At 39.7% G+C, this 18,979-nt stretch overlaps 2 protein-coding genes across 3 annotated transcripts; both read left to right on the top strand.

Annotated features, from left to right (window-relative positions):
• Positions 1 to 676: 676 nt before the first annotated feature.
• Positions 677 to 3,972, top strand: ppil6 (peptidylprolyl isomerase (cyclophilin)-like 6; the record flags this gene model as incomplete). The annotated part of the gene is made up of 8 exons (XM_080453297.1): positions 677 to 754; positions 848 to 943; positions 1,547 to 1,735; positions 2,233 to 2,295; positions 2,517 to 2,664; positions 3,299 to 3,358; positions 3,451 to 3,590; positions 3,865 to 3,972. The coding sequence occupies 8 exons, from the start codon at positions 677 to 679 to the stop codon at positions 3,970 to 3,972; spliced, it is 882 nt and encodes a 293-aa protein (XP_080309423.1).
• Positions 3,973 to 4,698: 726 nt separating this feature from the next.
• cd164 (CD164 molecule, sialomucin) lies at positions 4,699 to 18,805 on the top strand. Of its 2 annotated transcripts, XM_080453298.1 has the most exons (6): positions 4,699 to 4,905; positions 6,097 to 6,177; positions 13,127 to 13,195; positions 13,776 to 13,943; positions 14,255 to 14,344; positions 15,303 to 18,805. In XM_080453298.1, exons 1-6 carry the CDS (start codon positions 4,836 to 4,838, stop codon positions 15,467 to 15,469), a joined length of 645 nt encoding a protein of 214 aa, XP_080309424.1. In that variant the 5' UTR covers positions 4,699 to 4,835; the 3' UTR covers positions 15,470 to 18,805. The 2 variants fall into 2 exon arrangements, with proteins under 2 accessions (XP_080309424.1, XP_080309425.1); XM_080453299.1 differs by lacking the exon at positions 13,776 to 13,943.
• The last annotated feature ends 174 nt before the right edge of the window (positions 18,806 to 18,979 follow it).

Raw genomic sequence — 18,979 nt, 5'->3', positions numbered from 1 at the left:
TGGAAGCTAAAGGATACGATAGTGATGTCATACCAGTGGATCTCAGGTCGGGAGTCGGGACCCCCATAAGGGTCCCCACATGATATCATATGGGAGGGCCAGGGGAGGGCCAGGGGAGGGCCCCAGATGACAGTAGAGTGACAATTTAAGGACTTTTAAGACCTTTTGAATACCTAAAAAGTTATCAACAAACTGTAATCAAGTAATCAAAACTGTACAATAAAAACTGGTTAAACATTGGTTAAACATAATATAAGAGGCAAACAATTTGAGAATAGCCAATCTACAAGCTCACAACGCCTCGCAATGTTAGCTTGTAGATGCAAAAAGTGTGTCGGACGCAAGTTGAAGCAAAACGGGTTTTGTGATTATGCATAATTTGTTTTTCGCTATTACATCACTGTCGAATCCTTTAGTATTGTTCTTTAATCTTCCCTCGTTCTCTGTGTTATGTTACTGGTATTTAATCTACTTTCTACTGAATTGGTTGATACTAAAGGTAGAAAGAAAACAAGATTAATATGAATACAAAAAACAATGTATAACATAATCTACTTGCTAAAATGATCTCGAAACAAGATGAGACGTCATCTGAGTGCGCCGTTGCTATGGATACACTGGATGCTTGTTTACAGTCTGTGGAACCCAAGATGGGCAACATAAACACAGTATAGTTATGCCATCCAATGTGCAAATAGAAATTGTCGGCTTGATTAAAGAACATAATTTTCATGTTGCCAAGAATTTTGCTGAGGTAAGGCACTTTGCATATCATCATGTAATTCACTAAGAGCTGGCAAACCAAACTTGGATAACAATTAACTCGTTTCTTCATTCTCAATAACAGGAACTAAAACTAAAATATCCCGATGCCTTTTTGGATCCAAAAATTCAACCACTGTTCGAAAGTGATTGGCATGTCTATTTGTGTAATAAGAAAAGGGTAGGTACAGTAAATTATGTGCTTGCCTTTGTTGCTTATATTGTTGGACAACTCCATGAAACATTAAAGGGATAGTTCACCCCCAAAATGACTTTTTTTCTATCGATTACACACCCCATGATATTTTGTAGTTTTTGTCGCATTCCTAAGCCAATAATTTGATGACCGGGAGACATTAGCATCTTTCTGCCGGTCATCAAATGATTGGCTTACAAGGAATGCGACAAAAACGAAAAGAATCTCCATGAATTCAAGGCTTCATTCGCGTGTGTAATTGATAGAAAATAAGTAATTTTTTGGGTGAACTATCCCTTTAAGTGCTCAAGCTTGTAACTCTACTCTACTATGCAGATAATCTCTCAAAACAGCTGAAAGGAGAAAATACAGAATACGTTCCCAGATTGCTACACAGATGACACCATCATTCTGTATGAGTGATTAATGTAACGATATAATGGAAGGAAATGTATTGCAGCACTTCGCTTATAGCTCAAGAGATTTTGTCTATTCTGTTTTAGTTTGTGCTGAAGTGTGTTGTAATTTGACGTTGTTTATCAAATACTTAACCAAACCGAATACTTATTTCAATACTTCTTATTCAAGGAGCTGCAGGGGGATGTGTGGCAGTTCTCCAGCAACCTGGTGTGCTTTCTGAATGGCCAGCTCCTTGGTGATGAGAAGGACCTGGCCAGCTGGGCTGAGAAACAGTGGCAGTTCACTCTCATCCGTCCACATGCATTTTATGCAGCCCTCACTGGAGACTATTATGTCAAACATCTCCACAAGACAAGGGCAAGTCAACTGTCACACTGTCACATAACATACGTGGATAAGTAAAATGGAAGTCAGATGCATTGGAAGAAAACTGGCAAGCTGCCTTTCCCCTGTTACAGTTTTGGTCATATTATATTATGAATTATATTTAGAATTTACAGTAAAACACTGTTCCAAGTTAGTCCAACAGAACATGTTATATATTAATACATATTAATGTCTTGTTATATTTCAAACCCATGCAATACTTGATAAGCTATTGAAATACAAATAGACATGTGCTAATCATTTTTGTGTTAATGCATAAAAAGCTATGTTTATTATGCAACTCTGTTAAGGGTTGTATTTGGAATCATGTGTGGCCCTCATTGTAGCCATAAATCTCTGCAGTAGTGTTTGACCTTAGTTGAAGTTTATGTAGGCAGAATAATATCATGTACACATATTTGCAGTATAAGATATTATATTAAGTCAATTCCCTTTGACAGCATCTAACTATATTTCTTTTATCACAGCATCAGTTTGTCTTCATGGACATTGAGATTCAAGGGGAGCCAGTAGGGAGGTTGTTGTTTGAGGTAAAGCCTGATTTATACTTAATCGTATAACGCTCACTCTCTGTACTCTGTCGTACAACAATTTGATAGATTTTATCATTGCATTAATTCAACACTCTGAAATGTGTGACTATCTGTTCTATCCAGACTTGAATGAATGTTAACAAGTAAAGCCAACTAGACAATACCATCTCAGAATATAATTGTGTCTCATCTCATCACATTACCACGCTTCTCCCCAGCTGTTCTCAGATGTGTGTCCAAAGACATGTGAGAACTTCCAGGCCCTGTGCACAGGAGAACGTAATATCTCACAGAGTGGCCTCATGCTATGCTACAAGCGCTCTGTGTTCCATCGTGTGGTACCCAGTGGCTGGGTACAAGGTGGAGGTATGGTCCATAAACGTGAGCCATTATTGACTTGTGTTGATAAAATGTAGTTTTAGTTTTTCATTATTGCATTTACATAATATTTGGTAGGCTATCCTATGTTAGTACGTTTCATTGACTGTTGATCTCAGCTGAGCTATCTTAATACGTTTAAGCAGGTTCGATTTGTAAAAACAACACAGGGCGGGGGGGGGGGGGGTTCTTAACCACTTGTTTCTTGGCCCTATTCGTAGTACAGAACAGATGGCGAAAATCTTCAATTTTACAACATTACGTTGCATTGCAACATGTTCTGAGGTTGTTTTGAATTTACATTTTCTTTAACTGTTGACACATTTTGACAAATTTTGATTTAATGTTGTTAACATAATTAAATTGTTAAATTATTATATTATATTACATACAGCAAATATCAAACATATCAGACAGTCTACGTACATTTCTCAACAGGAAATGCATGGATTTAATTCACCGAAAAATGGATAAAACATACCTGCCAGCAATTAGAATGAATGACCAGAGGGGGGATATCAGAAGCAGAGGAATGGATCCCCCCCCCCCCCCAGCATATTGAACCCTGTGTTTGTTGTACATAAGGAATGCAACGTCCTCACCTGGTGCCTTTCTTTAATAGATGTTTCAGCAGAAGGAAAAGGCAATGGAGGGGAGTCAATCTATGGACCGATCTTTGAAGGTGCAGATACAAAATCTACTGTACAACCCTGTACTTATTTACAGTATGTATATAATGTTGTCTATAAGCGTATGTGTTCTCTCTTACTTTAGATGAGAGCTTTGCAGTTTCGCACAGTAAGCGTGGCATTCTTGGAATGGCCAACCAGGGTCGCCATAGTAACGGATCCCAGTTCTACATCACTCTGCAGCCGGCTCTGTGGATGGACACAAAATATGTTGCCTTTGGGTTTGTGCCTCTGATTTATAGGAAACATTTGAACTCTCTGGTTACGCATCGGTCCAGATTAGGGGTGCAACAGTTAATCGAACTAATCAATCTAATTAATTCTAAAAGAAAAGGGGGGGTAATCTCTAAGAAAATAATTGGTAGTATACCTAATCCAGATCCCTCACACGATTTTGACCAACGATTAATGTCAAATGTCAATGTATATGAAAACTACGGTAAATTCTTAGTTATATAAACATACTGTATGTATGTATATTCTTTCTATTTCCAGTCAGGTGGTAGAAGGCACAGATGTACTGAAGAGACTAGAAGAGGTTCCAACCTACAATGAGAGACCCAAACAGGAGTGTAAAATTGCAGACTGTGGAGCATTTGCCCCATAATGTTTCATTGAATGGTTTTATTGTCCCTCATTGAAAATGTGTACAAACATTTGTTTTGTCAAATAAATCTAATTAAATCAATGTGAATCCAAGAAATTATGTTTGGAGTTTATTTTATTTATTTATTTTATAAAGAAGTTATAAGAATGAGCAGTCACTTCACATCACTCTCATTCTAGGGCTAGGATCAAAGTAGCCCTAGAATAACTGTGATGTTACATACATTTCATGTATTACATATACATGAAATGTATGTAACATCACAGCCATTCTAGGCTAGGATCAAAGTAAAGTATGTGCCAGGAAAGGACCTTATTATTATTATTATTATTTGTATTATTATTATTATTATTATTATTATTATTATTTGTATTATTATTATTATCAATACCCTTATTATTATTATTATTATTATTATTATTATTATTATTATTATTATTATTATTATTATTAATATTATTATTATTATTATTACTATTATCATTATTACTATCATTACTATTCTCATTATCATTATTATTATTATTATTATTATTAATAATAAAATATTATTATTATTATTCTTGTTAAGCTAAGCAGTTATTTCTTGATTGGCCTGCAGCAGTGCCATCTAATAGAAGGCTCTGGCCTGCAGTAGTTGGATGTGAAGCCATATGACACCCTGTTTTTTTCACGTCTCAGTAAAAAGGTGCCACGTGACCTGCTGTCAAGTAGGAAGTGGGAAGAAGCAGCTAGTCAGCAGCACGACGAAGAAGAAGCAGAGGATCTCCAGTCTGCCAGTCTCTCTCGGCACGATTCGTTTCAAAACATACGTTTTTTTTTCCTGATCGGACGAACATAGCAACGAATAGACTACCAACAACATGTACTGCAAAATAGCCTTGGTCACGTTAGTCCTGGCGTTGGTCGGTGCGTCGACAGCAGCAGACGCAGGTAAGTTTGAGACAGACGTCTCATAACGCAGGCAGTTCAGAGTCATTGCTGAGCTGAGCTAGCAGCTAGCTGTGTGTGTGTGTCTGTCCACCTTCCAGTGGTGGAAGAAGTACTCAGATATTTTATTTAAGTAAAAGTATCAATACCACCATGTAGAAATACTCTGTTACAAGTGAAAGTCCGGTATTAAAAATGTACTTGAGTACAAAAGTAATGGCATCAAAATATACAAAGTACCAAAAGTAAAAGTACTCATTGTGCAAAATGTCCCATTTCACAAGTTTACAAATGTATACAATTCTTTGAAAATGGCAGATCTACAAGCTCACAACTCGTCACGTTGCTATTTTCTAATAGCCAAAGTATATAGGGCTGAAGTGGTTAGTGTATGTTTGGTAATGTTAATCTAAACATACTAGTAATTAACATTTTCTAATAATTGTAGTGAAGTAAATGTCCAATATTTGCCTCTGAGATGTAGTGGAGTAAAAGTACTGAAAACTGGAAATACTCCAGTAAAGTAAAAATACCTACATGTTTTACTTAAGTACATTACTTGAGTAAATGTACTTGGTTACTTTACACCACTGGTCCACCTTCCTCTTGCAAAATGATGTTTAATGTGTCTGTCTGGCCCTCTCCAACACAGCACACTGCGTACTAGTTTGTTCATGTCTTAGTTTGAGGCCACTGGCTGAATAATAAAAAAAGAATATATATAATATATTGTAACTGTCTGGCAGGCAACTTATTTCTTATTTGGCCAGAGGCAGTGAAGTTTTCAAGTCTGCTAACGCGTTAGCCTCAGGCCAACCTTTTGAAACCAAGAAGCTTTAATGTTGAAAATGATAATTATGTGTATAATAAGGTGACAGGATGCCATAATCAGCACGATGAATTCACAAGGGACAGTTCCAGATGGTCAGCCACGCACAGAATAGCTCATTATGTAATAACCTATATGGCATGTGCCCGGCAGACAGTCATGCTTTAAACTACTGTGTTAGCATAAAAGGAACCTGTCTTTCAATGTGACTATTTACATTAGCACTTAAACACGTCCTTATGTGCTCCTCATATGGTTGTAATGGGACAAGCCACTGTTGGTCTAATCGGTTATCTTTGTTGATGTTAATAATTATGCAAACTACATATGTAACTTGCATATGTTTTGACAATTTCGTTTTGCAGATACTTGTTCTGGACTACTGACATGTGAACAATGTGGAGGGAATAACGGCTGCCTGTGGATGAACTGCACATCATCATCATGTGAGTATCTTCCCTAAATCTTTGGCATGTTGTGGAAATTGCCATAGGTTGGTCTTTGTGTCGCTTGAATTCTCTGCACAGCTGACCTGATGAGACATGATTCTTGGCTATGGAGAGAATGTATGGAGAGAATGTATGGTATTCGTGCAGTCATTTGATGACATCATCGTCCCAATTTCCCAAAAGCGAAAGCAGTTCCCATATCTTGGGAAAGTGCCGGCAGTATGGATGGATGGATTTGGACAGGTTGTCCGTCGATGCAGTGAAATGCATTGTAAGCTGCAGTCGGGCCTACCTTGTTGAGGGTTATAATTCTGACTGATTGTTTCCTAGCAAAGACACACTCATATTTGATTTAAAAGTCCCAATCATTTTCACATCAACTTAATTGTTTTTACTGCTGTGAGTGTTTCTACTCGCACACACAAATAGAGCAGTGTGTCTTAGACATTTAGCAAGAACGGTACAGCCATTCCACAATTCATTATGGAAATATCTCTCTACCAATATGAGTACCGGTACACTCAGTGTGAGAATATATTGCCATATTTTAATAATCTAGCGATGATTGTTTTTCAATTTACTTACAAGTCTTTTGCTTATGGTGGTAAAAATGCATCAAAGATGCAAAGAGAATGGTAGTTAAGAAGCAACACATTGTTTTCTGAGTGAAACAGTTCTTTTTTTCCAAGCACTTCAGAGCTGTCGTGACTAGTCGTCACTAAGCCTTAGTAGGTCACCGTTTTATCAGATTGTGAAGGGAGAAGCTTGTTGTTTGCATGTTGATCTTATCAGTGTCAGGAATTGAGGTTACAGGACTTCATATGCTTTTACGGGCTAGGTAGTGATGATTGGACGTAATATGGTTTTATCCTGCAGTACTTCCAGGTGTGTCACGCGTGTGACAGTGGTTTGTGGGTTATCGCATGACTGCTCGTTAAGCGCCACAGGTTTGTTCCCGATGACTCTTCCAATAAAATACATCATGCCTCTCCGCTGGCTGAGAATGATGAAGATGGACATTGGAGGAAACTAGGGGACACGTGTGTGACAGGATGTCTGCTATATCCTCACACAGGACAGAAGGTAGGAGGGGATATAACGGTGCAAGTGAAAGCAAAGTGAGAGGAAGAAGATGAGATGCATGTGTGCAGTGAGAGCACCATATCTTAGTTTTGATCTGGAGGTGTGGAGGAGGTGAGAAAACAGCAGAGGGGAGCTGGGTCTAGTGTGACTCCATCTTACTAGAAAAGTGTGACTGCACCCATCATATCATACAGTGTTTCAGAAATATCAGTACCAGCGACAGGGTGAAACATGGATATTTGTCAGGGAAAGGAAAATGTGTATGCTTTAATTACCCCATCGATTACACTAATGATTTGCTCCATAATGGAAGGCACAGCCAGTCAGCCATAATTCTTTCCATAATTTAGCCATTGTATCTGTTGGCTAATCCATCTTCATAAGGCCTGATACTTTACCTCACATGAAACACCCATAGGAAGCTTTGATTGTCCCCAGAATGCCCGGTAGCAAGAGAAACATTCAGAGAGTGAGAGAAAGGCGATCCCACACCCTGTTCGCTTATTGTCTCCCAGTTTGAAATAGGACTGGCTGGATATAATAACAGAAGAGGTGAGGTAGTTAAACAGGACAAGCTGCACGGCACTCCCATACCTCATCTTCTTTATCTATGAAAGCCCTATAGGATTTCATAGGATACTGTTGCACCTTACGTAACGATTTAAGAAAAGCAGAAGATAAACAAGAAGGTTGTGTCCTGAGTTGGGATTTGTATTGCAGTCATCTTGATGATAAAGTGTTTTCAGTACATAGTCTTTGCTTTTATTGTGGGCTAGATGGATTATCAGCCATTCTTCCCCCTTGTTAAACGGACAATGCTGTAAACGGCCTATGAGTCACTGAAGGCTTAGCGTGAACATGGGAGCAGTTTCAAGGATGGAAGGAATATTTTTCTAAGAAGGAGCATATTTTATTGTGTTTCAGTGAGTGTGGTCCATATTCGCTCTTCTACAACAGCGGCTCAGAATTACTTGCCTCAATGCAGTCCCACCAGATCTAACGAGTCACAGGCCACAGGCAGAGACACCAGCACTAACAGCTCAACACGCACGGAACACGCACGCAGAGATGGGCTGGAGCTAATGCTTCTCACAAGCCCAACAACAGATCACCTATTAGATATGAACAAAGCAGAAAGGTCAGCAGCAGCAGCTGCTGCCTGAGGAAGATGGTTGCTCTAAAAGTACATAGCAGCTGAATTGCTACAGTGAGCTAACGCCTAGCCTACCACTCTGTTATTACCAGATTTATCTTTGGTTTAGCGAGTTTGTGTAAACATGCTTTTGGCGTCAGAAGCACGTTTCCCTGCAGACCGCATTTAGATGCCTCAGAGCTTTCACATGTGCACATGCTAGCTTCAGTGCACCTCTAACTACAGGCTCCGGGTCTGTGACAAAGCCCTTAGAGCCCTAGTAACTTCTCGGAGGCAGTTTGCTCCGTTTAAGCCAGGCTCTTGAAACTTCCTCTGTCACCTGTAGCTACAGTAGCTGGCAGTAGACTTGTGGTGATGATGTCACCATCATTTTGGAATGTGTGAGCGGGTTCCATCTTTCACACCTGCTTGTGAGATAACAACCCTGTGTCCTCCTGACATCAGGAAAAGAAACTTCCTGGACATGCACATAGATAACGGAGTGTGCTATCACAGAAGTTCCAAGGTTATGTTGTGGTAAAAAGGTCAAAGTGTTTTTTCTGGAGAGGCACAAGGTAACCCGATAAACAAGGGATTTGCTACACCACATGATGATGATATCCTAATGTTAGTTAGATTGCATGAATCAACAGAGAAATTCAAACGAATGCAGTTCCAGTTGATAGAATTCATTATTCTTCTGACTACAGTGATGTCACCCGTTACCTATCCATCATCCTCCATGATGTTGCCGGGTCAACTCAGTTCATAGAAACCAAATTAGGAAAAACTTCAACCAAGTGCGCTAGCGCGTTATAAGCAAAAATGGACACTGTGTGGATGTGAAGAATGTCCATAAAGACCGCCTGCCCTGCTGATGTCTGGACTAATGATACTCAAGCATCATTTTTGTTTACCAGATAGAGAATCCTGGTAGTACTTTAATTTACTTAATTCGTTGAAATTTTTAAATATTTCATGGTTTGCTGGTGTGCGCTGGTGTTGATTACCAACAGCCGATGCTTTGTTGATGTATGTTGTAAATACTTGCGCCTGTTTTATTGCAAACTATCCCAAAAGTTCTCCCATTTCCCCCACATTATTTTATTTACTTAAATTTTGTCTTAAAGGGTGCAAATAGCAGAGTAAACCGCTTTCAACATGGCGCGTACGTTCCGTAATGCAATTCCAATGGTGAAAGCTGTGTTGTTTGACCCAGCAAAGGAATGGCGGACTCAGCTAAGCCCCGAAATACCTGTATGCGTGTCTCAAAGAATTGCCTCACCTTTAATTCTTAATAGGGCTGGGCACTATTCGCTATTGGAACATGGGTATTTTCATTTCACCTCATCTTTCAGCTTTAATCACTTCTATTCTTCTGCTATTTTGGCTATTTTTTGACAATTTTTGAAAAGAAATAAAAATAATTGTCATCACAATACCACACATTATTGTCACAATACCGGTATTTGGTCAAAAATATTGTGATTTGATTTTGTCCATATCGTCCAGCCCTAATTTATGATACCCATATATACTGTAGATTAGAATGAATGGGGTCTTTTCCGATTTCTGAGGTTTGTATGAACAACTTTATTGACTAAAGATTCTAATGAAATCTTCAGAACATGTTCAGCTGAACAAGAGTTCTCAAGAGAATATATTAGGATATGGAATCCATTGCAACACGCTGCTGTCAAAAGTCATGACTCATAAAACTGTCATTTGATATATGTGTTTACCTGGCTTACTGTAAGTTGCCCTGGGTAAAGAGCGTCTGCTGAACGCCTAAATAAGTTCTAAACCTTACCGCGTCACTGGAGCGGATTGATTTACCGGTAGTCTTTTGGAGAGGAATTGAAACAAATAGGCTAGTTAAGGTTCATTTAAAGGAGAATTTTGGACTAAAGTTTTCTTACCTTTTCTATGACGTTATGATATCTTAGGATGAATGGTACAGTAGAAAAATGTCATAACTCCACCCCTGAGCCGCCACAGCTTAAAAGGTGCGCGGATAGGCCTTAGGTTAGATCACATATTTTAATAGCTTTTTTTTAATTTATTTTTTCTGAGATCTGACGTTCATAGTGACAGAACACTGTCCCAAAAAAATAAAAAATAAATAAAAAAAACAGAAGTCTCGCTAGACGAGATTTCAATCTCGAGATTTCAATCTCGTCTAGCGAGACTTCTGTTTTTTTTTTTTTTTTTTTTTTTGGTTGCATCGTGTTCTGTCACTATGAACGTCAGATCTCACCAAAAATTTATTTAAAAAAAGCTATTAAAATATGTGATCTAACCTAAGGCCTATCCGCGCACCTTTTAAGCTGTGGCGGCTCAGGGGTGGAGTTATGAAATTTTTCTACTGTACCATTCATCCTAAGATATCATAACGTCATAGAAAAGGTAAGAAAACTTTAGTCCAAAATTCTCCTTTAAGGTTAGTTTAATTTCTTCATCACTCAACAAAAATGGCATAGCTTATTTCTTTCCCTTGAGGAGGTTCATGATGCCATTTTTGAGGAGGCAGTAATTCAGTAAAACTGTACATCGCAGGTAATTGAATGAAGTCTGTGGCACAAATCGATAGTTCCTTGGAGCAGCTGTCTGAAATTATATTTCTCAGCTGTTTGTCACTTTATTGAATGGAGTAATTATGAAGAATGAGACAATCTGTCTTGTCTCATTCTTATATTCACAGTTTTTCAGACACGCAAGACTCTGAATGGTCAAAGTCTGTTTCACATAGTTAATAAGTAATCTGAGAGATCATGCAGTGAAAAAGCTTACACCAAGATGATCAGACCATGACTCAGTAGTTTTTGTTGCAGGCTTAGAGCGGGCACAAACTGTGTACATGTATTGTTTACTCATCAGGCAGGAACATGGACCGTTCTCATAGATAAAGGATGTCTTTGTTGAGAATTCCAGTGAATTATTCCCCTAACAAAATATTAATAATTCCTGTACTTTTAAAAAGTTAGCATGTAGGGATTTTGCATGATTAATGTTGATGTTATTTTAATTTAAAATCATGAAATCTGAATTTCCCCCTGGGGATCAATAAAGGATAGGCTATCCTATCTTATGAATTTAGCACAAGTCACTTGCAATGATAGGATCCAGAGAACAAGACTATATTTCATGTTGTTGATGGAAAACCTAGAGCTGCTCACTTGACATTGAATTGGGCAGAAATATTGTCTTTTGTTTAGGTTAAGGATAAGGATAAGGATAATTCCTTTTAACAGGTCGTTCATGAAAGTCCTTGCGGTCTTGTTTCCAATGAGAACCTGTGAGCAATTGGGGTTAAGAGTCTTGCTCAGGGACAAATTTCATATCATCGGCACATATGCTGGGATAGCCTGGAATCGAACCTGGGGCAACCAGGGCCTCTGGTTCCCTAGGCGGGCTCACTAACCACTCAGCTATGGCCGCCCCGTTAGAGGAGCGTACCTGTCCTGTTACCAGAAGGTTCCCTGTTAGATTCCCAGGATCGTCGGGAAAAATCTGATTGGGGAAGTGAATGGCCGCAGAAGTGCCCTTGAGCAAGGCACTAAAGCCCTGACTGCTCCAGTGGAGCTGTTCAGTGGCCAACAGTATAAGACTGTGGTTGTACTGGTCAGCTCCCAGGTTTTAATGTGTGTGTATGTCTGTGTCTGCCTGTGTGCATGGCGTTGCTGAAAGTGAGCATCTGTGCTCAGCAACTTTCCCTGGGTAAATAAAGGACAAAAAAAAACACATCCTCAATGAGTTCTATTCAACAGTGAAGATAGGGAGTTCCACCGTGCATCAGCCAGTCATAGGCAGGTCCGGTGCATCACAAGAGTGGGACACAGCAGCAAACATGAGAAAGAAAGCACCAGAGCAGCTCGGACTATTTAAATGCCTTATTAACAAGGTGATTAGTACAAAATGACAAAAGTTTATCTTATTGCCTTTATTTGATAGTACAGTACAGAGTAAAGCGCATTGGATAAAGGCACTATATAAATGCACCATTTAACCATTCGTTTCAATGTCGGTAATCTTCATCAGAGTCATTATGACTGCTCCAGCTCCAGTTTTCTATTCAACAGTATAATATTGCTATAGAAAATTATCACTTAGTTGTTTGCACTTAAGTAACCCTAGTAGTCTTGTTGTCAAAGCAACTGATTTGTGCTCGGGTTTCACAATGACATGAAACCTGAAATGAAATAGCATTCACATTTGCATAACATACGATTTTATGAAATCTGCTTGGACTGTGTACTGTGTACATAGTGTATTACAATTACAGTTTACAATTTAGGCATTTAGCAGATGCTCTTATATCCAGAGTGCGAGATCAGAGTAAATGCCATGAACACCTAGTCAACAAACCGGGTAAAATGGTCTATTAAGTAGAGTACAAAGTAAAACAACTGAGTGCTTCAAAGAAACTAGCATACCTCAAACCTAGCATCTGTCTAAATAACATAATTCTTGGCATTTTTGGTCAAGCAAAAATAAATCTAAATAACAAAACATATGTGAACAGGTATCCAACATATATCTGCATAGTACTGTATAACTAGCATCTATCAAAATAGGTGACAAGAAGGCATACAAGGAAAGGGAAAGTGGTCGATAGAACTATTGTTCTTTATAAAATTCCAGCATTTAATGACCTCATTCAAGAATTTGTCATATTATACTAGTAACTAGAGTGTAAAATGTTTTGTCTCATACACCTTTTTCCCCCTACAGTAAATGTATCCTCCTGTTATTCGACTCTGGTGGCGGAGAACGGCACGTGCACCAACATTAGCTGCACAGGTAAGGATCTTCATATATGGAAGCACAGCTTTATTATTATTATGAATTCATCCATTTACAGGTTCAATGTTAGTGATATTCAAGTACAAAGGAAGTCTGTAGTAGAGTTTTAAGGCATGGATTTTGTATACAGAAGGCCATGTTTTATAACGAGTAAATTGAGGCAGTAGTAGTACACCTTAGAAACAAAAAGCAGAAGTCAGTTTTTACACCTGTCTTCAGCCGAAAGTGCAACAGGAAAAATGTGTGTGGTTGTGTTCTAGCGTGTAACCTCACGGGTCTCTGTAGAGTTGGTTGGTCCTTTCCTCCTCTGCCTTCCTTCCCCTGTCTGTAGCTACTAGCCAATGTTGCTTAATGGCTTTTTGTTTGCTTTGTCTTCCTTTATCCACTTGGGTGTCCGAGAGGTTTTGGGCAGGTCTGAACCCTCGCCCGCCCAACAGGACGTAAGCGTGTGTGTGACCTTGGCATTAACACGGTTGTCTTGGTGTTTCTCCCCTACCCCACCACCCTCCCAACCCCCAAACCTACCCCGGCCCGTACCTCCCTACCCACCCTGTCCTGGTGTTGGTTTCCCCTCTAGCTAATGACACCATAGGAACAGTCACTCCTGCTACAACCATCCCCCATACCACAGCTGCACCCCCCCCTTCCACTGCCTCTCCTTCCACGGCCCCTACTACGGCCCCTCTTCCCCCCACCACCTCTGCCGGCAGCACCACTGGCACCACCCTTGAGCCGACCGCAACAGGTAACTAGCCGCCAAATGCCCCCGCTACGCCTCGCTGTCTAAGTTGGTTATGTACTATGCAAACGGAATGGGAGGGGAGGGTGGGGGTACAAATGGGCTTTTGAATCATTTAATTTTTGACTTCCTGTTCCTAATGGAGTGTAACGCCTAAGTTATACTTAATTTCCAAAAGCACGTCTCATGTGCTTGTACACACGATGCAACGCGTATATATCGGCTATTTGTGAGTGCAGCACCCACACACAACTAAGTATAACTCAGGTTTAATGGTTGAGCAGTGCACCGGCTAACCAGTGTGTTCCCTGCTGCAGCCAATGGAACGGAACCCACCTCCATGCCCGTTCCAGCCAACACTACCACTCCTGTTCCTGGCGGTTCCACAGCCTCAGCCACAACCTCCAGTAAGTCAACTCAACTTCACATTGTTGTCTTGTCACATCACAAATTTACACCAGTTATAAAAGGGTGGGTGAAGTCCTTTTGTGCAAGCTTCCCACAAATTGCAGATACATTCAATAATTAAATAAAAATAAGAGTGAAAGTAAAAGTAACAGCAAAAGTATCAAAATTAATTTAATTAAGACTGATGCAAGGTAATGGGACAAGGTATTTTTATAATTATTTTAAGTTTGTTAGGAACTCACATGGCAGCGTAGAGGCAGGGCCACAGAAATAGTGCCACAAAATACCATTCTGTACATGACAGAGTTAATGGACTTCCAGTCGAGATTAAATCAATTCAGTCCTGCAATAGGTTTAAACATGCATGTGGAAATGGCTATTTGACCATAATGAGAGAATGATTTAGATAGGTGTTAGTATGTAGGTACTAGGTATGTCTGATGGCTTGGTGTGTGTTCGGAAGAAACTTTTTTGCATGTGTCTAATAAAGTGGCCATACTCTATATAGGATTGGCAGCTTTGTTGGGGGTGTGGTGCCTTGTGTAGTGACTGGGCGTATACACCATTTACATTTTGGAGAATATATTTAGTTGTAGTTTTATATTGAAGGATGTAATCTTTCTAAATATTGTATATGTATTTAATGTTAGCTTTTGTGACGGTACAATGCACATTAGTCATCTGTGACTTGTCTTGCTATATTTGTCTTTCTGGAAAGAGGACACATTGGAAATAAGCCGTTATCTAACACATTCTACTACATTTATTGTGTTATCCTTGACATTTTCAAAGAATATGTATTTGTTGCAGTGTGTGCTCTGTAACCATATATATCTTTATGTAAAATAAATCAAATAAAAAAGGTCAGCCTCAGCCCTTGGCTGAGGTTGCAGTAGAATGAGATGACAATGAAGTTTTCAGATGCGAGCTGACCCTTCCTGTTGCCCCAATCCACAGATGGAACCAGAACCATCACCACACCATCTCCTGGCCCGCACAAGGACTCAACATTTGACGCCGCAAGCTTCATCGGCGGAATCGTGCTGGTCCTGGGCCTGCAAGCGGTGATCTTCTTCCTCTACAAGTTCTGCAAGTCCAAGGACCGCAACTACCACACTCTCTAAATTGGCCATTTGGTTTCTAAGATTTTTGGATCCACGGCACTTGCCCACCCCCTCATTCGTGTGCCAACTAGACCCTCCTGATCAGACCCCCAGGATCCCCACACCGTGCGCACTCTCACACACTGACCACCTCAAACAGTGTTTCCAAGCAGACCTCTGTCTATGTTGCCGTTTCCGTCATTGGTTAAGTGTGTTGTAGAGCTGCGTCTATACCAACTATGTCTGTATGAAGACCAGTCCCCCCAATCATGCTGTTAGCCATCTTGTGCAGAACAGTTTCTGCGCTTGCTTGTGGAAATTCACCTTCTAACGTTATGGCTTTTAATGTTCCCCACGCCACTTACAGAACTGATCATTTGCAGCATGAGAAGGAGCTTTTGTCATGCTTTGGAAACACTGTCTGAGTTCCATCCCACTCTTGAAAATGTGATAACTCTAGTGATGCGATATTACTTTTATTCTCTCTTTGAATCATGGGAAGACGGCTGTCACCCCCCCCCCCCCCCTTCATGCCATCAACGTCCTATTAATCTAATTACTAAATTCTACATTTAGTGAAATCTCAGAAGTGAATAAAAGTGATAGATGCATCTAAAAATTAAAAGGTCCACCTGGATGACTTTGACTCCCTTGGCAGTAATTGTGTGTAGTTTACTTTTATCGACTTGTCTGGGCTAACCCAGTACCAGTACTCAAGGCACACAGAGATTGCCAATAGAGAAACTCAGTGCAATAAACATGTATAAATTTTCATCCCCATGCCAATAACTTCCAGTTTTTTTCTCATCTTCACAGACTCCCGAGATTTTACTAGTCATGCACATTAACCCCCCCCCCCCCCCCCCAAGGGCACTCTCTGACAAACATACCAAATGGGCAGAGGCCCGAGGGGTCAAGATGACAGATTGTAGTATATACGTGAAATAGAAATAATTCCTTACTTTAAATAGTGTAAATAAAATGGAGTCTAAGGAGATAAGGAACATGGTATGCACCTTCTTGACGTGGACAATGATAGCAGTGAAGTGCCTTTAATGTTAAATGTCTAATATGACTTAAAGAGTGGGGGATATGGAAGATGGAAAGTATTTTCCTCCTGGCTGAGGCCTGAGTGTAGTTAATAATGTGTTAGTAGACTCATTGAAGAAGCGGTATCGCGGTGCTGATATTGGTAAGCAGAGAGAACCGAATATCCCAGCTGGACTGAAACTTTTTTGAGTACAGTGGTCACTGAATGGAGATGTGTTATTGATTATTGACATCTGATTGAAGTTTTCCTTGAAGGCAGATGTTTTTTTTTCTCCTCAATGCATGAATCGTTTGGTCTCGTTCTATCTATGGTTCTCTAGTTTAAATACTTATAAGAGGGAAGGTTACGGTGTTAAGTAGGCTTCATTTGAAACACCTGATGAATATCAGAGATCAGATTCAGTCAAAAAGTCCTTTGAAGTACATTGTAGTGTTTTTGTGTTGTTTGCCTCATGTGAGCCGTGCAGCGGAGATGAGAATTGGTGATTGCAATGCAGAGTAAAAACAACTTGGTAGCCACATTAGCTCTTGTGTGGCAAGTTCTCTAAATAGCTTGCTGCTAATTGTGTTTTTTTTGTTTGTCCCTCTTGTACATAGACCTATCCTTTCATTTACCTCCTAGGTTTCAACTTGAGGCAAAATGAAGGATTTCCAGTTTTTCGCTTGCAACAGTTTGGTGATGTTGAGAATTCTGTTGAATTTGTGTCGGTTTTCATTTGTCGTTTTGAATTATTGCATGCCAGATGCTTGGAGTTGTGATTTTTTTCCCATAACATTTACTCTTCGGGATTTAGACACGTGACAAACCACTCAATTAATTATTTCTAACCAGTATGCTAGCCTAAAGAACGCCTTGAAACGGTGTGCATTAAAGCCAAAGTCGTCAGTTTTGGCATGGAAAATGGAGCATTGCACTGACAAAGCTTTGATTTGTTTTTGTTTGTTTCCTTGTTTTTTTTCTTCTATTTTGCCTTTTGTGGTTCAGCCAAAACAAAAAAACACACATGCTTATATGAGAAGTTGAATATTAATATTTAGGAGATAATAAATCATCTTATTGTTTTATATGACCACAGACAGTATGTAATTTATGTGCACATGTGACATTTTGGCCCCTATGACCTCGGATTCGGACTTGAATACCATTATCACGCCTTTTTAAGACTACCTACAGTCACCTGGAGGCATTAGGTTACTGCCCAAAGACCCAGCTATGGCGAGTGGTATATAGGAGGCTACAGAGTTTTGCCTTAGCTACACCCATTAGTCCAGTGTCTGTATGCGCATGATTGCCCTCTAATTCACCCAGAGAAATAATTCACTTTTGCCAAACTGCTGAGTGGCGAGCTGTTCAGCAGTTGGTCACTATCCTGTTTGAGGACTCTCTGCTTTGGCCATGGTAGCTGCATTCCTGCAGAACTCAGCATCACGCGTTGGAATAGCGGTCTCAAAACACCACTGGTATCCATAGATACGGATAGATGGCCATTGTTTCGCTCTTCATGTTTATTCTTCATGTTCCTCCTCACACCTCTTTAGGAAAAGTGCCTTATTCAGTTTAACATCCATAATAATAATGTATGGTTCACCTTCAGTCCAATTATTTCTCATGTATTAGATATCACAAGTCACCACTTAAAGTTTCATCTAAAGATTAATTTTCCGTCTTCTCGCGTTCACAAACCACAGATGAAAGATATAGCAAGAACCACAGTTTCATAGAGTACTCTACACTCTACTGGAACATTTCCTCCCACAGTCTCACGCAGACTTGAACTCTTATCTTGGGTTATAAAATCCTGTATTATGTATGTAACCATCATGTCAGTTGTTTCAAGCCAAGTGAATTTCAAAGTTGTGTCTGCTTTGTTTATTTTTTTGTATTGCCATACTTGTCTCATCAGCTTCCCATCTTACAATATGGAATTCCAAAATTGATTCTTTGCCTTGTTGCTGTATTACCACAGGCACATATTGCCATAACTTTTGGCTACTGTATTAGTGGCCATGAGTCTTGTCGGTATGATTCCTTAGCTTTGCTCTGATCACCCCCACACACACACTGACACACGTGCATGCACACGTGCACAGGAATGCATGGAAATGGGGACTGCCTAGGAACATAACACACACACACACTCACACACTAATATGCAGACACTTGCAGAAGCCACAATGCCTACATTATGTTTTATGCTTGTTTTGTGTCCTTTTCCCCCCCTCTCTGGAATCTTGTTTCTGCCTTTTTTTTTCTAGTGTTGCCTTTAGTTTGACAATGTTGAATCAATAAAGTTTGAATATTGTTAAAACGAGTCATTGTATTAACCTGAACCCTGGATCTCAGTATATACTGTAAGTTCACTGGAAGCTTGTTATTTACATGAGAAATCACAACTGGGGTAATAATATGCAGGAAAGCACCTGTCTTAATTACCATGGTTACAGCTGAACAATGAGTTGCCAAGACAACAAAGGATATCG

Source organism: Gymnoscopelus braueri (genome assembly GCF_963280865.1).
Source record: "Gymnoscopelus braueri genome assembly, chromosome: 16".
Lineage (NCBI taxonomy): Eukaryota > Metazoa > Chordata > Actinopteri > Myctophiformes > Myctophidae > Gymnoscopelus > Gymnoscopelus braueri.
Note: the sequence above shows the minus strand (reverse complement) of the source record. Positions and strands in the feature narration are given on the sequence as shown.

Coding starts and splice junctions, on each gene's coding strand:
- cd164 (XM_080453298.1), top strand. CDS start 4,836: ATGTACTGCAAAATAGCCTTGGTCACGTTAGTCCTGGCGTTGGTCGGT. Junction 13,196..13,775: donor CACCAACATTAGCTGCACAG/GTAAGGATCTTC, acceptor TTTCCCCTCTAG/CTAATGACACCATAGGAACA. Junction 14,345..15,302: donor AGCCTCAGCCACAACCTCCA/GTAAGTCAACTC, acceptor CCCAATCCACAG/ATGGAACCAGAACCATCACC.